Source organism: Marmota marmota, unplaced genomic scaffold, assembly GCF_001458135.2.
Source record: "Marmota marmota marmota unplaced genomic scaffold, marMar, whole genome shotgun sequence".
Classification (NCBI taxonomy): domain Eukaryota; kingdom Metazoa; phylum Chordata; class Mammalia; order Rodentia; family Sciuridae; genus Marmota; species Marmota marmota.
The window spans coordinates 903,545-924,111 of NW_026000205.1; the positions used below are offsets into that span (position 1 = coordinate 903,545).

Sequence of the window (20,567 nt, forward strand, 5' to 3'; positions counted from 1 at the left end):
CAGGAGAGCGTGGGCCGTGCTAGGTAGGCGGGTAGGTGGTCAGCCCCAGGGCCCAATCGGCTGTGCGTGGCGCGTCGTCCCCTCCTGTTTCACGCTCGAGCCAGCCCCAGCGCCTCAGCGCCCTCGCAGCCCAGACCACGCGGGAGTTGGGCGCTTGTGCCTGAAGGGGACTGGGGCCAATTCCTAGAAATGGGTCCGCCCCTTTGCTCACTTTGCTGTGAAGGAGCGGACTCCTGGAGGCTCTCCCGCGCCTCCCACATCACAGAGCCATTAAGTGGTGTTAGGGCAGGTGGCCTAAATATCCAGGGAGACGCAGCTCTGGGTTCAAGCAAAGGTTTATTGACAGAGACCATCTGCCAGGCTGCCCTTCTGCCAGGCCAGCAGCCTGCTGGAAACAACTTCAAAATACCTGTCTGCCCCTGTGATTGTCACTTGGCGCCTTTGCTGTGGTTTCGGTAGTCAGACGCCTTGGGGTGGGCCTAAGGGGAAGGTCACACCTGGGTGGGCATTTTGCCGATTTTCAGAAGTTACTTTGGCCTAAGGACCCAGCATTCCGGCCTTTTGTCTTCTAATGACAAGGGCCTGGGTTCCTTCCAGCTGAAGAAGGGCAAGAAGGGTGTAGGCTGGAACTGCAGGGAGGGGCTATATTGGCTCAGAAAGAGCTGGTTTACGGTCTGATTCGTGAGTGCCTTTACTCTGTTTCTCAAAAACTTTTTCAGGCAATTTACCAGCCAAGGTCCTATTAAGAGCACTGTCATGAATGTAAGGAGAGGCCTGAGAGGGGAACAGCCAGGGGAGAGTCTGGCCCAAAAGGTTCCAGGAAGATGACTGTGGTCCTCTGGGCGGTGTTTCTTGTTGCACTCCCAGAGCGCAGAGCTCGGCTGTTTTTACTTGGATTGTTATGGATTTGTTGGCGAAATAACAGCATTTCCCTCCTAAAATAACACAAGTGCCTCCCTTCCCTGCTGTTAGTCAGTGGCTCTCCTATTTTGGATACCTACATTATTGGCTAAGGAGGTGACTTGAATTTGAAGAGACTCTAGGGAGTCTGCCACCTGCTCAAAGTCTTCATTCAGTTCTTGGGAGAGTTTATAGTAAAGATGGGTGGCTCTGCCTATTCCTGCTGTCCCCGGGCCAACTGCTGCCAATATGCTTGATCCAATGAGGACTGGGCAGGGTTACTCTTTGGCATCTGGGACTTGAATGGAGTCCAGGAGGTGGAGGAAAGGGGCCAGTTCAACCTCCCCCTCAGAGTATATGGTTATATCTGGTGTGAAGAGGACAGGGAGGCAGAGGTGGGAATAGGGGGTGTCAGCAGCAAAGAATGAAGCTCCGCAGAGGAAGAAGATGCCAGGTTGGCTCCCAAGTGGCTGAGTGACGTTGTCAGTTGTGTTACACAGGACACTGTTAGTAGCATGGTGGAATAGAGACATAGGGTGGGAGAGGGTGCAGCAAAGTAGGGGACATTGGAATACAGTGGTCCCAAGAAATTACATGAGGAAGTGGTGAATAGAGACGTAGATGGGAAGTCCATGGAGAGGGATAGGGTTTGCTATCAATGAGCTGTGGGTAAGAGGGCCGCAGAGACACAGAAGTATAGGACGGATGGGAATTAGTGAGGAGTTGCAAGGTTGTGTTGGGAAATGTGCGCTGAGGGGGTCTAGGCATGGGTTTAGTATGGTTGGGCCATATTGTGTGTTGCTTGTCAGCCAGTTGGATGTAGGCCTTGGTAATTTTGATTATTCCTGTTGGATCTCTACCCCACCCATTTATATGGACTCCAGGCTTGCCGGTGGAGTCCCCAAGCGGGTTTTGAGGGTCAGGGATGTCATATTGTACGAGATTACATTGTTTACTTTTACAGTTGGGGGAAGGAAATTGGAGAAAGTTCCGGGCATAGGTGTGTGAATGTGATGGCAAGACCAGTAGGGACCAAAAGCCTCATCAGAGCTGCCTTGGCAATCCTGCATTTGTTTTCGTTTGAACTGGGAAGCATAGTCTCATTCCTAATTGAGGGAGTGGCACCCCATGATGAAATTTTATGTCGTGGTAGTTGCGCAGGCATCAAATTGGAGTACGACAGGAGTGTTGGTGTACCATCCCTGAAAGAAAAATGGTGCAGGACTAATCTCACACACACCTGGGATGAGAAGCCGGTTTATGGCCAGGAGCCTGACAAGGCTGCTCTGCAAAACAGAGAGGGACAGCAGCAGCAAGAGGGAGAGCAGCAGCCACTCCCCCTTGAATGTTACCTTTTACAGGCTAGAATCATGGCCACGTGCTGGGGCGGGCTTAGTCTTGACTAACATAGTGAGTATCCCCTGATCTTGTGGAAGGCAAGTTTGTTTCTTGGGAACAAAGGCAGTTTTCTATCTCTTAAAGAGGGAATAGGGAAACCGACATGTCCCTTTATCTTCTCAAGGAGAGAACAGGGAAACCAGTATGTCCCCATCTCAGGGGACGGTAAGTTGTCTCCTGTCAGTGAGGGAACAGGGAGACACCAGCCGGTAGGTTTTATCTCAGGCTACTTTTTATTTCTTGGGAATAAGAAGAGCATTCATAGTGAGGGTGGGGAAAAGGAAGAAGGCTGCGATTATGCTAACAATCCTAGCAGCTGGAGTTAAGAAGAGTTGGTTGCCCCAGGTTTCGTGAACCTGGAATTCCCGGTAGCCTAATGTTGTGGAGCGCTTAGTAGAGAAAAAGAGAACTGAATTAAGGAAGAGAAATAAGGGATTTCTCCCAGAAAGAAGTTGGAGAGGGTGCCTTGTAGGCGGAGGGATGGGCTCCATGCCTGAAATCATGTAATGATACCAAGAGTGCGTGGATTTGCGGTTCCTCTGAGATCGGTGTTAATCTGATTGTAGTGGAGTGTTCTGGACTGCAGGAGAATCTGGGAATTGGAGGGGGAGGAGCCTTCTGCTGTCTTGATGGCTGTTGGGGTAGTCAGGAGAACTTGGAATGTTCCTGTCCATTTGGGGGATAAAGGAGAAGATGAAAATTCTTGAGATAAACCCAGTCCTCAGGATGAGGGGCATAGGCAGGCAGTGGAGAGGAGGGTTGTGATTGGGGTAGAAACCTGTTCTCAAGTTCATGGAGCATCTGCCTCATTAGAGAAAGAGTGGGAAAGTAGTAACTGAGAGGACTTGGGACATGGGCGGATCCCAGGAAGAAAAGGTGGCCGTCCTTAACTATGGGAGTGCCTTTGCTTGATGGGAAACCTCTTTCTTTCCATATGGCAGATTGTGAGAGGAGAATGTGAAAGGCATACTTTGAATCAGTGTAAATGTTGATAGAGTTTGCCAGTTGTAAGGCTCGGGTGAGTAAGCTCAGCCTTTTGAGGGGTTGTGCCCAGGGGAAGAGACTGTGCTTCTGTAATATCAGTGGAGGGACAAGAGCATAGCCTGCAGGTCACTGAGCTCCCATCAATAAACCGCTGAAGGAGAGGTTGGGGTCGAGGAGGGTCCTTCCTGAATGTAGGAGCAGTGAGGGAGAAATTAATCCAGGACTTCCTGGCAGGAGTGTGTAGCTGGTAGCTGAGGACTAGGGAGAAGGGCAGTGGGGCTGGCGGCTGGACAAGAGTGTGAGGACAGTGTAGGGTCTTCAGTGAAGGAGGCTTAGAGGAGTAGAATGAGGAGGGGGCCATAATCTGAAGAGCCTTGTGGGTCAGGAGGTCAGAAAGGTGATGGGGAGAGGGAAGGGGGGTGTTGTCCACAGGTGAGTTTCTTGCTCTCCTGAGCTAACAGGACCTAACGGTGATAGACCCAGAATCACAGCCAGAGATTCTGACCTAGAGCCAAGAGCAGTTCACACCCTCGGATTCTGCCCCTCTTAACCCGAGCATCTGTTCTCCTTTCTCTGGGTCTCAGTTCCCTGATCTCCCCCTCACTACACAGCTCTGGGTTTTGTCACCACCCCAACCTCACTTTAGGGTCCCTGTGTGCACCCCAACTTCCAGTCTTTGTTTTTCTCTGTGTCTCTGTTCCCTTCTCCTTGGCTCTCTGTCCAGATTTCTGTCCTCCTGTCTTTGAGGTTGTTCCCCTCTCTCGGTCTCTATATCCAACCCCCACCACACACCAATCCCCGGGGAGCCTCTGTGTGTTCTCTAAAAACAAGGTCATTTTCTTCCCTGACCATGACACCATGATCACACCCCGCCCACCTCCTGCGCAGGTGGTGGGCATGGGGTTGCTCTTGGTGGAATGGGCTGGCTGCGGAAGAAAAGCTAAGAAAGGTAAAGCAGCGGGAAATCCACAGGACACAGGAAGTAATTTTAAAAGTGGGGGTGGGACAGGCTAGCCGATCTTAGGGATGGAGCTTCCACACTAAAAGGGGGCAAAATGGAGCCTGTGCATGCTTTATGTCAGGGAACGTCAAAGGTTTTCCTTGGTTCTCCCACAGTTCTGAAAGCCAGAAGTCCAAAATAAAGGTGGCAGCAGAACCTGCTCCCTCTGAAGGTCTAGGGAAGGACCTTTCCTTACCTCTTCCATCCTGGTGGCTCTTGGTGCTCCTTGGCCGTGGCTGCCTCACCGCAGTCCCTGCCCCGTCTTCTTATAGCCGTTTTCCCTGTGTCCTCTCCGCTCTTATAAGGGCTCCAGCTGCTGGGTTAGGGAGCTGGGGTGAGGACAGGGAGCTCGGGCATGAGTGGAGGGCACAGTCTGAGCCTGGAGCAGGGACATTTTGCAGGGCAAAGGTGGGTGTGGGGCAGGGCTGCAGATTGGCCTCTGGGTATCACAATGGAGAAGGGAGATGCTCTCATCTGATGGTGTCTTTGATCAACAAGGGGAAGCCACAGCTGCAGTTAAGGGTGAGGTGTAGCATGTGAGGAGGGGCAGTGCTGTGGTGACTTGAGTATCCCCCAAAAGCCCAAGTGCTAAAAGCCTTGGTCTCCAGGGTGGATGTAGTGGGAAATGGTGGAATTTTGGGAGTGGGGCTTTGTGGGAAGTCCGGAGGTCACTGGGGGTGTGCTCTGGAAAGGGATCATGGGACCCCAGAGTCCCTTCCTTTTTCTCTGCTTCCTGGCTCACAGTGTGAGCAGTTTACTCCTCTTGTGCTCGTCCCATGAGTTGTTGCACACAATGGCACCCTGTGGTGGCTGCGGTGGTGGTACTGGAATCGTGTTCGGCATGGCCAGGTGGAGACCCAGAGTGGGGCCTGGCACAGCGTATTGAGGGAGCAGAAACCAGATGTTTGCCTCCCTTGGGACAGTGGACTCTGACACAGAGGAGACTGAGGCATCTCTGTGTGGTCACCATCTGCCCCATCTCAGGGCCAGACATCACATCTCCACTTCACTCACCATAGCCCATGTGTCCCCAGCCCTGTCCTTCCCACCCCGACTCAGGCCACAGCTTCCTACTAGACCCTCCCGCCCTAATCCATTTAGCACACAGCTCCAGAAGCACTTCTGTCATGAGAGCTGACCCTGTCCCCCCTGCCCCCAGGCCTCCTGTGCTCCCCAGAGCCCCCAGGATGAAGCCCCAGGCTTGAGCCTGGCCCAGGGCCCACCTGGTCCAGCCTGCATGGGCCTCTCTCCATCTCCACAACCCCAGCTGCCACTTCTATGTGTTCTCTCAGCTCCCTGCTTGAGTGGCTGCTACTGCATGTCATAGGTAGGAGTGCAGGCTCCAAGTTCAAGTCCTGGCCCCGCCACAGATAGGTGGTGTGACTGAGCAAGTCGTGTAACCTGACTTGCAAGGTTACAAGTTGTGTGCTTCCTGCCTGTGAAGTGGGGAGAATAACAGGACCCACCCGCACTGGGGTGGGCCTGGGGTGGGCCTAGCACGGGCTTAGAGCAGCATCTGGCACAGAGTAAACATTTAGTAAAACTGGAGGCAAGGATTAGGGGTTTAACCCAGGGCACTTTACCACGGAGCCTCATCCCCAGCCCTTTTTCATTTTTAGACAGTCTCATTAGTTTGCCCAGTTTGGCCTTGGACTTGCAATCCTCTTGGCTCAGCCTTCCAAGTTGCTGAGATTACAGGTATGTGTATTGTACCCACCTTGCATTTAAATGATCACCATCATATTCATTATGGTAATCATCCAGTGTATTTTCAGGACTATTTTGCATGTAAAGAATCAAAATAACTCAAGAAAAATTAGATTTCTTTTATACCTTATGTAACTGGGAAGCATGCAGTGTGAGTTTAAATGGATCTAAGGCCCTTATTGTCAGGTTGATCCTGTTTTTCCCCCTCTTCTCTCAACCCCCACCTGCCACCTACACATCTTCATCCTGTTTTTCTCTTCGTTCTATCTACAGCACTTTTTCAGATGGTAGTCAGCATGGCTACCACCATCTCAAACTTGTATTCTGCCTAGCAACCTCATATATGAGTCTCAAGGAAGACTCTGATTGGTTCCCTTTGGCCAGAATGTCCATGGTTTTGAGCCCACAGAAAAGCATCATTAACTAGTAACTGTGTAAACATCTCAGGAGTTTAGTTCTCAGAGAGTGGCCAGAGGTCATTGCCACAGCTGCAGAGATGAGCAAAAATTAAACACAATAGACCTTCTGTGTTAGCTCTTTCCTTGCCTACTCCCACAAACACAGGTGAGAATGTCCACACCAGACTCACTTGCCAACATGGGAATTTTTAACGATTTCCCATCTAGAAAGGATAGAAGACCATTTTAGCAATTAGGTTTCTCTACCCTTATTGATGGTGAGCATATTTATGTGTGTGTGTGTGTGTGTGTGTGTGTGTGTGGTGCTGGGATGGAACCTGGGCCTTGTGCGGGTGAGGTGTGTGCTCCACCACTGGCTATACCCCTGTTCCAATCTTTACATGAATTTTTCAGGCATTTATTTTTTTCTGAGAATTGTCTATTCATATTTATTCTTCACAAGTTTATTAGATTGTTTCTGTCACTTTTCTTATTGATTTGTAAATGTTTATTATATCATAGCTAATCAACCCATGTGCACATGAACTGTTTTGCAATGTGGTACTGAAAGGGTAAAGTTTCTAAGCTGCTTCTAAACTGCAAAGCCTGAGTTAAAATGTAAAAGACCGGGCATTGTAAAGTTCCTAAGCTGCAAGGCCTGAGTTAAAAAGTGAAGGACTAGGTATTGTTAAGTTCCTCTGCTACACCCAGAACCTGAAATTCCTGAGGCAGTTAAGACAATGCCCTACTGGCCATTTAGTTGATTAATATCCTAGGGCCCTGTGCGTTGCACGTAGGCATCGCAGGGCCTAAACCAATCAGTTTGAATGTGTACCCCGCTTAGGAGTAACCAATCACCCCCGCCCGACCTGTTCCCGCCAATGAATGAACTAATCATGTTTAGGAATTGTTGTTTGATTTTCCCGCGGTGCATGATGATTTGTTAAAGGAGACTGTGATGTATGTAAAGTCCCCGCCCTCCCCAAGAAGTGTACTTAAGCAGTGCTCAGTCCCTGCTCTGGGCTCTGGGCTGCTCTCCCTTCTTGAGTGAGCACGGAGCCCCAGCGCGCTGGAATGGATCCCCAATAAATCCCCTTCTGCAATTGCATGAGTCAGTCTCTTGGTGGTCTCTTCCTCCGACGCTTCGCCGGACCCTTACAGTACTGGGGTGATGGCCAGCATCTCATTGAGGGGTTCTTCTTCCTGTCCAGGAGGATGTAAGCCACCCTAAAACTTAAAGTCTTAAATAATTAGTGAATAACAAAACACAAATAGCCAGAAATATATTTACAAATAGTGAAGCCCCTGATAAATCTAATCCATATGGGAGCTGGAACTAGACAAAGAAAAGGTGGCTCCAGTGGTTTATTTAAGGGGAAACATCAAAGGCAGGAATAAGGTTTCAAGGACAGAGTCTTGCTTCGTGATTTCTGCAGTCAGCAGGTTGATTGACATCTTGGCAGGTCACACTCATCTCAGGTGCTGTGTAGGCCACAGCAGAGCAGGATAGAGATTCACATTGTCCCTGGGCAGCTGACCAGAGAAAATGTCCACTGGTCATTCCCAGACACGAGATATTTCTATCCACTAGGCTTCCATGCATGGTGACCCACATGCAACCCATGGGCGGCTTGTGACAATATGGTTCTCTTTGTTTTTGGAATATATTGAGGCCATCCTTCCATGTAATAAAATGAATATGTCTACCTCATGCCTTTTAAAATAGCAATATAAATTTTGTGACCCTTCTTTTTAGAGTTGCACCATCAGTTCTGAGGAATCAGCTTCCTCTGACCTGAGACAAATGGTATTCATATTCTCCATTTCTTTCAGACTTGGAGATGAGCTCTGTGATGCCTCCACAAAAGAGGGTCCTGAGGAGTCAGCTTCCCCAGTTGGGGGCGCTGTAAGGGCTAGCTTGGAGATGCCAAACTGGGGAGACCCAGGCTCCATGGTGTTGCCATCCACCAGAGAACCTAGGAAAGCAGCAGAGGCATTTGATGTGTTTACTTGCCACTCCCAAGGGAGATGCCTCTGGGTAGGGAGGTCTCGGGTGTCATGAACCTAGGCGAAGCCTGAGGCAGGCAGTGGCCCTCCTTAGGAAGCACATAGCACCTGGTGTAGAGAGAACCCAGAATGGCAGGAGGCCAGGAAAGAGCTTGAGACACCAGAGAACCTTCATGGAGAAGCCATTCAACTGCCAGGAATGTGGGAAAGTCTTAATTTATCCTTCAAACTTTGCTTTCCATTAGCGAGTCCACACTGGAGAGAAGCCCCACAGATGTGACCAGTGCAGGAAGTTCTACTCACAGGTCTCCTACCTTGCCCACCACCAGAAAACCCACACAAGGGAGAAGCCCTACAGATGCAGTGAGTGTAGCAAGGCCTTCTGCCCCTCCTCCTCCCTGGCCCAGCACAAGCCGTCCATACCGGGGAGAAGCCCTACAGATGTAACAAGTTTGGGAAGACCGTCAACCAGAACTCTTCTCTCACCCACCACCAGAAAGAAGCCTCAGAAATGTAAGGAGTGTGGGAAAAGCTTCAGTTACAGCTCATCCCTCATCCAACATCAGAGAATCCACACAGGCAAGAAGCCCTATACCTGTAAGGAATGTGGGAAGGCCTTCAGTCAGAGCAGCCACCTGACTCAGCCCCAAAGGACCCCCACTGGGGAGAAGCCCTATGAGTGTAAAGTGTATGGGAAGGAATATGCCCAGATCTCTCTCACCTCACTGAACACCAGATGACCCACACCAGGGAGAAGTGCTACAAGTGCGGACTGTGTGGGAGAGCTTTAAGCCACAGCACTCATGTTACCCAGCACCAGAAGACCCACACGGGTAGGAAGCCTCATAAGTGTAAGGAGTGTAGGAAAAGCTTCAGTCACAACACATCCCTCATCCAACATGAGAGAATCCACACTGGCAAGAAGCCCTGTGCCTGTAAGGAATGAGGAAGGCCTTCCGTCAGAGCAGCCACCTGACTCAGCACCCACAGCGGGGAGAAGCGCTTCAAATGTGAGGACTGTGGGAAGGCCTACACCCAGATCTCAAACCTTCTCCGACATCAGAATCACACTGGCAACAAATGCTCATCTTCAAGGCCAGTTCCAGAGAGGAACACTAACCCCATATATTGACATCATTCTTAGAAGGAGGATGTCACGTGTTATCACTAGCCAAGAGAGCTTCTCATTGTTTGGGGGGTCTCCCAGGAACAGGTCTCTCTGAGCTTTTTAAATTGATTTTTCTTCCCTTAAATTGGATCCCAAAAAGTCAAGAAAAAGAGAATAAAGTTATGAAAATTGACGCTTGAGAGTAAAAGTCTCAAATATACGTAGCTAAACAAATGCTAGGCAATTTTTTAAAACTTTAAACAACAAATTTCACAGTGTAAAGTTGGTTTAAATAGTGAATATCTTTCACACACTCACAGCTACTTTTAGTGTCCTATTATTTGTGCCTATTATATTTCTGGGATTTATGCTTTAAAAAGCTGTTATCCCACTAAACATCATGTTTATTCAGGTCTAAAGGAGACTTTTTACATATTTTAAACATATAATTATTTTATATTAAAAATAATGCTTATACTTTTATAATAGGAACAATTTTCGTAGGAAATAATACACTTTCATTATAAAGGATATTTGTGAAGTACGGAGAAGTATGAAATAAAACACCAATTCCCTGTAAAACCATAGCTCAGAGAGATTCAGTAGTCATTCTTGGGTTTTTCTTTCTGGATTATTTTTGGTCTGTATTCTATATGCATATGTTTAAACTGTCAGAAATTTTGAATTTCACAATTCAGCTGCCCTCAGAAGCCATATTTTTTCATACTTTCTTCCAAATCTTTTAAACAAATGTAATTTTATTTCATTGGAGTCCCAGTGTAGAGTCAGTCTGCCCTCATCATACCATGAGCAGTTTCCTGTCGCCTATGCATCACACTCATTGTTAATGCTAATGGTTGGTCACTGAGAACAGTTCACAGATCCATTCCCAATTAGCTCTTTCTCCTAAGTTCCTGACCGACACAGGTTCACCAGCTTTTCCAATTGTGAATAATGTTGCAATGAGCGGTTCCAAGCTCACCTCCTCCAGCTTCTTTGGGGGATAATTTCTTGTAGGCAGATTCCCAGGGTGGCAATGATGGGCACCAAGGCTCCAAGCATTTTGATTCCTCAAATGTGCTGCCAAACTGCTTTCCAAAGGGGCAGTTGGAGTCAATGCAGTTCACACAAGCTGGATGTGAGGACCACAACTGCATTTCTATGGCAACAAATGTCAATCAATGTGTCATTAAGTAATCCTTAACATCTAATGCTTTGCAGTTTTCTGCAGTTGCCACTTACTCCACCGACATAGTATCAAGTCCTTCTTGGATGTTCTAGCTTTCTAATTTTCTTTCTTTTTTTTATTGGTTGTTCAAAATATTACAAAGCTCTTGACATATCATATTTCATACATTTGATTCAAGTGGGTTATGAACTCTAATTTTCTTTTCTTTCCTTTTTGATACCAGGGATTAAACTCAGGAGCACTCAACAACTAAGCCCCATTCCCCAGCCCTATTTTTTTTTTTTTTTGTATTGGTGATAGGGTCTCACTGAGTTGCTTAGTGCCTGAGGCTGGTTTTGAACTCACAATCCTCCTGCCTCAGCTGAGCCGCTGGGATTACAGAGGTGTGCCACTGGGCCCAGCTCTAATTTTCTTGGCTTTTATAAATGTGGCATGGAACATCTTTTCTGCAGCAAGGATGAGCACCTGATCACTTGCCAGGTGAAATCCTGGCAGTGAGGTCATAGTCTCCACATACATCGCCAGTGGCTTTGCAGAAGTCCTGTGTCACTTGGCACTCTGCCAGCAGTGTATGGTGCTGTGTCTAACCCTAATTCTAACCTGTGGTAACTAATATTATGGTTTAAAGCCTTTGCCTGGCATTTCTTCTAATCTTTTGGGGCTTCTTTCATGATTGAAATATTCACTGTGCATAATTCAGATGCTACAAAAACTGAAAAAAATGTATTGTGCCCAGTAAATCTTCATTCCAAAGACCTGAGACTTTTTCTATAAATATGAATCTCCCTTTTTGTTTTTATGAAACATTATATAATTACTCAGATGTGTGGTATTTTTATGTCACATAATCACATGCACATATTGATCTTAGAAGTTACCTTAGTTGACATAATGTAGATGATTTCCCATGAGAGCACAAAGTCTGTACACCTTAAACACATTATACAAAGAGATGAACATGTACCTATGTATCTTTCAACAATTGCATATTTCATGCCATACTTCTTTGATTTATGCAACCAACCCCCACGAATGTACATTTAGGTTTCCATTTTATTTTGCATCATTAGACATTTATATTTTACATGTGTAGCATAAGAAGAGTTCCAAACATGCGAGTGAGGTCATAAAATGACATTTAAATTTTTCAGTTATTGCTGGTCATAGTGGTGCACACCTATAATCCCAGCAACTCAGGAGGCTGAGGCATGAGGACCACAAGTTGAAGGGAAGCCTCAGCAGTGTAGCAAGATCCTGTCTCACAAGGTGGGGGAGGGAGGCTGGGGACATGACTCAGGCAGAGCACTTGCCTGGCATGTATAAGGCCCTGGGTTCAATCCCCAGTATTGGTACTTTTTTGGGAAAAGTGTTTTTTTGTTTTTTTTCCCAAGTTACTGCTCAAGTCCTCCACAAAAGGATGAACCAACCACTTTACATGATTCCTTGAAGTATGTGAGTACCTATTCCTCTGCTCCTCCACTTTCCTCACAAACACTTGGTATTAGTTGCTTTAAAAACAAAACAAAACAAAACAAAAAACAACATTTTAAATCTTACAGGTAAAAATGTCCTAAAGATTAATCATCTTTTATGCATCTATGTTTTGCATTCTGTGAATTGCCTATTTATATATTTTGCCCATTTTCACTCTTTACATAACAGCAAGTCTTTATATATGTGTATACTTACCCTTTTGATACGTGACTAATGTTTTCTGTTCTCTTTCAATTTTATGGTGTATTTTGCTGTACAGAAATTTTAAACTTTGAGGCATTCAAATCTGTTTTCCTTTTTAGTTCTTGAACCAACTATCATGTTAAGAAATCAGCCTTTCTCATCCCTAAGGTTATGGGGGTGGGGTGGGGGGAGTTCTCCTGAGTTTTTTATAATGATTTTTTTTAGAATTAAAACTTTATCCAACCAGATTTTTAAACGGTTTATGGTATGAAGTAGAGATTTGCTATCAGCCAAGAGTATTATGATGCTCAGGGAAAAAAGGAAATTCATTGGCTAAGATGATTAAAAAGTTTCACCTTCAGGTACAGATGACTCCAGGTGCTTACATGGGCTGCTGGTAATCTGTTCTTTGCTTTCAGTTCTACTTCAGCACTCATTTCACACAGCTGGTCCTCCTGGCCCAATTCATGTTCTAAAACCTCATCCCCAATGTGATTGTTTGCATGAGGCCTCCGGGCCTCGTGAAGGGGATCAGTGCGCCTATTGCAGACCCCAGGGAGCTTCCTTGGTTCATTTTCCCGTAGGGTCTTTCTTCATGGTGGCAAAGTGCCCAGCAGCAGTTCCAGGTTTCTCTCGTATCAACTCGGCAGCCCAAATATAGAAAGCACCTCACCCCCCATTCCTTCCAATACTACCTCTTACCCCTCCCACTACACTCCTTTGCCTCCCCACTGATCCCTCCTTCCACCTTTGCTCCACTCTGTCATCCACAGCGAGGAAATCCTGCTAAACAGGCCTGTCAATCCCATCTCTGCCCTCAGCCCTCCAGCAGTAGCCCACATCTCTGCTAGGGCATGTCAAGCCCTTCAGAGCCACCTGAGGCGTGCAGTCTAGACCTGACCTGCACACCACAGCTCCTCCTGCTCCGGCCCACACAGGCTTCCTTGCTCCCCTGACTGCGCCAAGCCCTCCCATCCTTCCACATTCTCCCGGGCTGCTCCCTCCGGCTGGACTCTCTTAGGACATTCACAGGGTTTCCTCCTTGCTTTTGCACCTCTGCTAGTCACCTCAGAAGCCCTTCTTCAGCACTCATTTCACACAGCTGGTCCCCCTCGGCCCAATTCATGTTCTAAAACCTCATCCCCAATGTGATTGTTTGCACGAGGCCTCCGGGCCTCAAGTATGGGATCAGTGTGCCTATCACAGAACCCAGGGAGCTTCCTTGGCCCTTCCACAGTGGGATGGTGCTGTCCAGGAACCAGGAAATGGGCCCTCATCAGACACTGAACCTGCCAGAACCTTGATCTTAGACTTCCCAGAATATGAGTGCTACACCTCTGTTGTTTATAAGCTACCAAGTCAATGGCCATTTGTTACAGCAGCCCAATACACTTGGGCTTCCATACACCCCAGAACCCATTCCCTGCTCTCATCTACTGGAGGACTGATGACTTCACTTTACTGTCTCTCTCCAGCTGGAACCTTTCACTTTCACAAGCCCTTCCCCACTGGCACATGAGCACCTGGTAGCCAGGGACTCTGCAGGCCCAGCAGGTAGCCAGGCAATGTGGCATCAGAACCAGAGAAAAAAAATACTTTTTTTTTTTTTTCTTTAAAGAGGTACCTTTTTTTCATAGCTTTATTTTATTCATTTATTTTTTTATGTGGTGTTGAAGATTGAACCCATGGCCCCACATGTGCTAGGCAAGTGCTCTACCATTGAGCCACAACCCCAGCCCAAAGAAGGAAATACTTTTGAACTCAAAACTTTAATCAGAGAACCAACCAACATGCACACACGGAGGGTATTTCTACAGGGACCCACAAAAACTCACATAATTAAACACATGCCATGTGAAAAACAGAAAGCTCTCCCCTGTGGTGTGGGCCCAACTAGCAGCCAGGAAGCCCCCATTTCGACTACAAAACCAACCATCAGAACTCAAGGTCCACTGCACAGGACACACATCCAGTCTATCCCCAGCACCCCAGATATACGCAATATTGTCAGCGTCCCACATCTTTGTAAGATTCTGTTGTGCTTCAGCAAATATGACTGGGTCACTTAGTGAGCATGGCACAAGTCAGGAGCTGATGAGGTATTCAAGCTGGTCACGTTCCATGAGGGGACAGTTAGCTTGGCCAAGATGAATGGGCAGCTCCAGCAGAAAGGATCCCCTCACCAGGTTCAACAATAACCCCTGGTGGTCCCAGAACCTCCTCTAATAAGGCAAGTAGCATTTTTAAGATGTTACTTGTCAATTGACAGTGATCCTCTGTGGAGTCATTCACTTCCCTTTTGGATTCCAGAAGCTTCAGGGTCAGGGCAATCGTATCTGCACTTCCTGCCCTTTGGCCTCGATAAGTGCCTAGTGAATGGCTAGCTTAGAAAAATGGTCATCAATTAACATCTCTATAACAAATTTCAGCTCCAAGCACCTCTTCCATGTGGGTTATTTTGTGTTAACACCCAAGGCAGCTTTCCACACTGCCCCTGCTATCAGCAGAACCCATTCGTGAATTCAGCTGTTGGCAGTACCATTAACTCCCATGACAAATTTGGGTCTCACATCATATTCATTTATTGGTACTGAGGATTGAACTCAGGGGTGCTTTACATCTGTATTCACAGTCCTTTTTATTTTTTGAGACAGGGTCTCACTAATTTGCCCAGGTTGGCCTTAAACTTCTGATCCTATTGCATCAGCCTCCCAAATAGCAGGGATTACAAGAATGCACCACTACAACTGGCTTAAGTAATGGTTTAAATGGAGGAAGACTATGGAAAGAGATGGTTTGCAAATATGGCCAGGGAGAAGATTCTTCTTGGAGTGAGAGGTTTGGGAGAGTACAAGTAGAAAGTTCTAACCATTCAAGGTGGAAATTTACATACTCCTCTTGGATTTTTGTGGATTCAGTAAGAAAAGGCTAGGACAGAGGACAAGCATTTAAAAAGAAGAGGGAGATGAACAAAAACTTCTTTTAATATAAAAGAGCATATTTGTGTTTTATCTGACATGTACTCACAGATCAGTCAGCAGTTCTAAGTACTTGACTTTATTTAACCCTCACAACTGCCCTGAGGTAGGTGATTATTATGCCCATTTTAGGGAAGAGGGCACTGAGGCCCTGAGAGATTTTAACTTTCCCAAGGTCACTTGGGGTGGTAGATGGCAGAGGTGAACACAACTCAAGCAGACTGGCTCCAGATCTACTTCTGAATCCCAATGTTACACAGCTTCTCAACTTTTGTCTCATTGTTTGGATGAAACCCATATGTATAAACTTTCTAATCAATCTTTATTGATAAAGAGATTTATTTATTGTGAGGGGTGAAGCTCTCAATATGTTGGTTTCAAATCTTGTACGCAGATGAACATGTTCAGATGTGCAGGACTCTGCTGCCACCCAGTGGCAGCAGACAGTATTGCTCCTTGTTACTTTTGAGTGTGAAGCCTCTGATGTCGGTTGAGACTGGAATAGCACCGAAATGTCTTTTGACAGTGTTGACAGTGATAAGGTTTCTCCTGGGTGTGAATTCTCTGATGCTGAGCTAGGTGGGCACTGAGGCCAAAGGCTTTGCCACATATTTCACAGGCGTAAGGCTTCTCCCCAGTGTGAATCCTTTCATGCTGTGTAAGATTTGCTCTCTGGGCAAAGGTTTTCCCACATTTGCTACACATGTATGGTTTCTCCCCAGTGTGAACTCTCCGGTGAATGGAAAGGCATGAGCTCTGGCTAAAGGATTTCCCACATTCCTGACAAACATAAGGCTTTTCTCCGGTGTGAACTCTCTGGTGTCGCATGAGTTGAGCACTCAGGCCAAAGGCTTTCCCACAGTCACTGCATTCATAGGGCTTCTCCCCCGTGTGAATTCTCTGATGCTTAGAAAGGCATGAACTCTGATGGAATGTCTTCCCACACTCACTACACTGAAAGTGCTTCTTTGCAGCATGAGTCCTGTGATGCTGAATAAGGTAGTTACTCTGGGTGAAGACTTTGTCACACTCCTTACATTTAAAGGGCTTCTCTCCAGAGTGAATTAACTGATGTTCTGAGAGGTGAGCACTTTGGCTGAAGGTCTTGCCACATTCGTTACACTTCAAGGAGTGCTCACTTTGGGAAGACTGTTGTTCGGTGAGGGAGAGGTTCTGGTCGGCTTTCCTGTGCTCACCACGTTCACATGGCCTCACCCCAGAGTGGATTCTCTGATGGCGACTGAGTTGTGTACTGTGGCCAAAGGCTTTCCCACACTGATAGCACTCAAAAGACTTCACCCTGGTGTGAATCTTCGCATGCTGAGTTAGGTATTTGCTACGGTTAAAGGTTTTCTCACATTTGTTACACTTAAAGCATTTCTCATTGAGCCTTTGATACTCTCTCTGTTCTGAGTTCAGATCCAAAATTTTCTTGCTTGTATCAAATCCTTGTTTTTCTCTGGTGTGAATACTCAGGTGGCAATTCAGGGTTGAATGGCAAATGAAGCGTTCTCCACACTCCTGACATTGGTAGGGGGCTTTGATGGTGTGGATTATCTGATGCTGCACCAAGTGTTCTTTGTGGCTGAAGGTCTCCTTGCATTCAGCACAGCCAAAGAGCTTCTCTGTGGTATGACTGGACTGATGTCTAATCAGGTGTGAGGGTCGGCTGAAACTTTTGACACATTCCTGACATTTGTGGGGTTTGTAGCCTGTATGAATTCGCTGATGTTCATTAAGGTGAGTGTTCCGGCAGAAGGTTTTCCCACAGTCACTGCATTTGTAAGGCTTCTCTCCACTGTGAACCCTCTGGTGGATCTTCAGTGAGGATGTATGGCTGAAGGCTTTCCCACATTCATTGCACTTATAAGGCTTCTCCCCAGTGTGGATGGCCTGGTGTTCAATGAGTGACGAACTCCGCCTGAAGGTCTTCCCACACTCCTGACACTCAGAGGTAGTTTTTGTAGCATGGGTCTTTTGATGTTGGATGAAATGCTTCTTCAAGTTGAAGGCTGCCTGGCACATGGCACATTCGTAGTGTTTCTGAATGTGGGTCTTCTGGTGCCCGGCAAGATGAAGAGCCCGGCTGAAAGCCTTGCCACATTCATTACATTTGTAGGACTTAGCACTTACGGTGGTTTTCTGACATTTAATGGGTCGTGCACGATTGGACGGACAGTCATGATCTTGATTGTTACAGAGTTTTTCTCCAGTGTGAATTTTCTGATGCCATTGGAGGTGCATGTTCTGACTAAATGTTTTCCCACATTCCTTACACACATAGGACTCGTATCCTGTATGAGTCACAGGACGAACAAATAGGTAGGAACTCTGGATGAAACTTCTCTCATGCTCTGGACGCACAGGGGGCTTCTCCTTCGTGTGAATGATCCAGTGCTGGATAAGGTGGTAACTCCGGCTGAAGCTTTCCCCACATTCACTACATTTATACAGGGTCTCCTCTCCCTGTACAGAATCCTGCTGGCTCTGGTCTGAGTAGTAGCCAAAGTCACTCCTACTTTCTTTCGACTTAGCTGGTGTGAGGCTCTTTTCAGGAATGTCATGCATCACAGAGTCTTCTCCTATGGAAAGCGGGGAACTAGGACTGAGGCCACTCTTGAATTCATGATTGCATTCTGTGGGACTTTCCTTGTTGATAGCAACATCAGTCCTCAGAAGACTTTCTGGATCTCCCAGCAAACTATCTAACCAGCTCTCACCTATACAGGTTTCAAAGCTGGAGTTCCAGAGGCCATCCTTGGAAAATGCCTCCAAAATCTCCTGGGAGAGCCCTTCTTCTAAGAAATCCTGATGCAGAGGAGAGGCCTTGGTCTCAGTCATATCTGAAAGAGAGAATACAAATGTCTCCAGTGGGAAAGACCAGAGCTGTGGGCTGAGAATGTGGACAAGAGGCAGTAGGGGTGATACGTCTTGAGTCCAGCCTGTCCATCAAGGGGGTTAAAGGAAAGGGGCCCGAAGTGGTGTCCCGTCTGAAACTGGCATCAAGAAACGGAGTCCATTCTCAAGAAGGGAATCTGGAAACTTCAGGAGTTCAACTGAGAGGGAGAATCCCAGCCATAACCCAAATACCTACATCAATGACTGTGTTCCCCAAAGTCTCCTGGAGAATGATCCAATCACCCACCCAGTCCTTCACATCTGAATCCTGGGAGTCCGCATCCCCACTCCCACTCACCACTTTCTGCCAGACCTCCTTGGGAATGTCAACTCCCTCCCTCTCCGGTGTCAATCATCAACTTCCACCCAGCCATCAGGGGCTGTGTGACAACCAGCTCTGGCTACATCACTCCCCCAATAAACACTTCCAGAGCCTCTGAAGAGAAATGCAAGTGCATGAATCCAGCATTCTCTGTACTGGCCCCAAAGAACTCCTGCATGTCCCTGAATTTACCAAACTTTCTTATCTGTGCCATAACAGGACTCTTGTGCCCAAGCGCCCTTCACAGGCAAACTGTTCTGTGTCCTAGCTTGAGTACCACCCTACTCTGAGGTATCCCCAAAACCCCACACTGCTTTCTGCTGAGAGTGCCCCACCTTGTGTTCTCTCTGAAACAGCTGAGCTTTCAGCACCCTCTACTGTGACTTGTGAGTGGATGATGTACAAGCAGTCACAGAAAATTCTCAAGGACAAAAAGCAAGGTACCTCAGGTGCACTCTCAACCACCCCTGATAGCCCCCTTTCCAAAGCTGAACAAGCAGATCTGCCCTTATCTGGCCCACCCTCAACTACCAAGCTGTGCACCCCGGGGACCCCACAAAACATGAAATTCACTGCTTTCTCCACACCTCCAGTCCCCCTACCCCACCCAGCCCATCCTGAACCATCATATTCTTTCAAGTCTGTTCCTTCGTGGATTTCATGGCTCTCTATCCACTGAACATCTCAGAGACTGCCCATCTCTCAGCCTGTTAAGTGAAACTGAAACAAAATCTTTCCAGAGCCACCTCTTGCTCTGCATTGTCACATCTTCTGTGCTTCTGCTCCAACAGCTATCTGGCTTGTTCTCCTCACTATGCCTCTGTGCATGCTGCTGCCTATGCCTGGAGCACATTAACAGCCGTGTACCAGGCCCCTCTTACATGCTGAGCATGATGTAGAGAGCTGGGAACACAGGATGAATCTAGCAGAATTTGCAGTTATAGCAGGAAGAAGACCTGAGTGATAACAATGCAGCACAGTTGTGACTATTGGAGATGTACATGTACACACACACACACACACACACATGCCTACCTATATATTTAGTTGTCTCTACTTGAAAATATCCTCTATGTTAAAGTAACAGAAACAAAAATGAGAGGTCAGGGGAGCACGTGCCTGGATTGGTCTCCCTCATGTGACACTGGTGCTGAGCAGCAGGCTGCAGAGGACTCATAGGCAGTGAGCCAAGCACAGGGATGCAGACTGATGGGCAGGTAGAGCCCTGGAATCCTGTGATCTCTGGTTCAGGGCCCTCCTCCTCACACTGATACAGTAACACTGAGCGAAGCCACCCACACCCAGGTGAGGCACCTGCTTCTGCTCTCTCCTCCCAGGGATGTTTCCACCAGGGGAAGCACCACAGGAATCCTCACTGACCTGCTCAATCAAAGGAACCCTGGCCCGGGAGACAGCAGAGTGGATCTTCTTGGCAGCATTCAGTCCTGGGCCTGAGTTACTCCCAAATGTGGTCATCTGCTAAGCCCAGGGCAAGGGAGAAAGGTTGGGTCTATATAAAGGGAGGGAAAAGAGGTAGACAGACTGGGGGTCTACGCCTCATAGGCACAAGGCAGGAAGGGGGCAGAGACTGACACAGGGAGTCAACAGCCTCCCCTTGCTGAATCTGGAAGGAAGAAAAGAGGACAGGAGAGGCACCAGGACAGTCTGTGCAAAAGGCCGGAGGAGGAGGATACACAGCAGGCATGTCAGATTGAGTATTGCTTAAGCATCCCCATCCCCCCTAAAATGAAGGGACAGACACCAAGGGATAAATGAAACCCACAGGCCAGATGTCAAGATGTCTGGGCAGACACACTGGGAGTTGGCCACCTCAGGCAGAGGTTCTGAGGTACACCAAGGGCCCTCCCGTCCACTTACCAGGGCCAGCTGCTTCTGGGCTTCCTTCCACCAGGGCCTCCAGCTCTTCCCCACCATCTGGATAGGAGGTCAGGCTGGGTCTTGGGGGATCTGCAAAGACAGAATGACACTGCAGTCAATCAC

General features: G+C 47.5%; 1 protein-coding gene and 1 long non-coding RNA gene across 5 annotated transcripts in view; one reads left to right on the forward strand and one right to left on the reverse strand.

Annotated features, from left to right (window-relative positions):
* Positions 1–18,207, forward strand: LOC125612565. Its single transcript, XR_007342982.1, has 3 exons — positions 1–23; positions 5,902–5,980; positions 18,075–18,207. It is a non-coding gene; the product is annotated as an uncharacterized LOC125612565 (long non-coding RNA).
* Positions 15,333–20,567, reverse strand: part of Znf473 (zinc finger protein 473) — a 16,331-nt gene continuing 11,096 nt past the window's right edge. For 3 of the 4 annotated variants that reach the window (XM_048790485.1, XM_048790487.1, XM_015496481.2), the window contains 2 exons: positions 20,445–20,534; positions 15,333–18,189 (listed from right to left, as the gene is read on the reverse strand). In XM_048790485.1, coding sequence (XP_048646442.1) covers positions 15,806–18,189; positions 20,445–20,534 — 2,474 coding nt within the window. In that variant the 3' untranslated portion in view covers positions 15,333–15,805. Of the gene's footprint in view, positions 18,190–19,946; positions 20,043–20,444; positions 20,535–20,567 lie in introns of those variants that run through there. The other variant, XM_048790488.1, reaches the window with a different exon arrangement.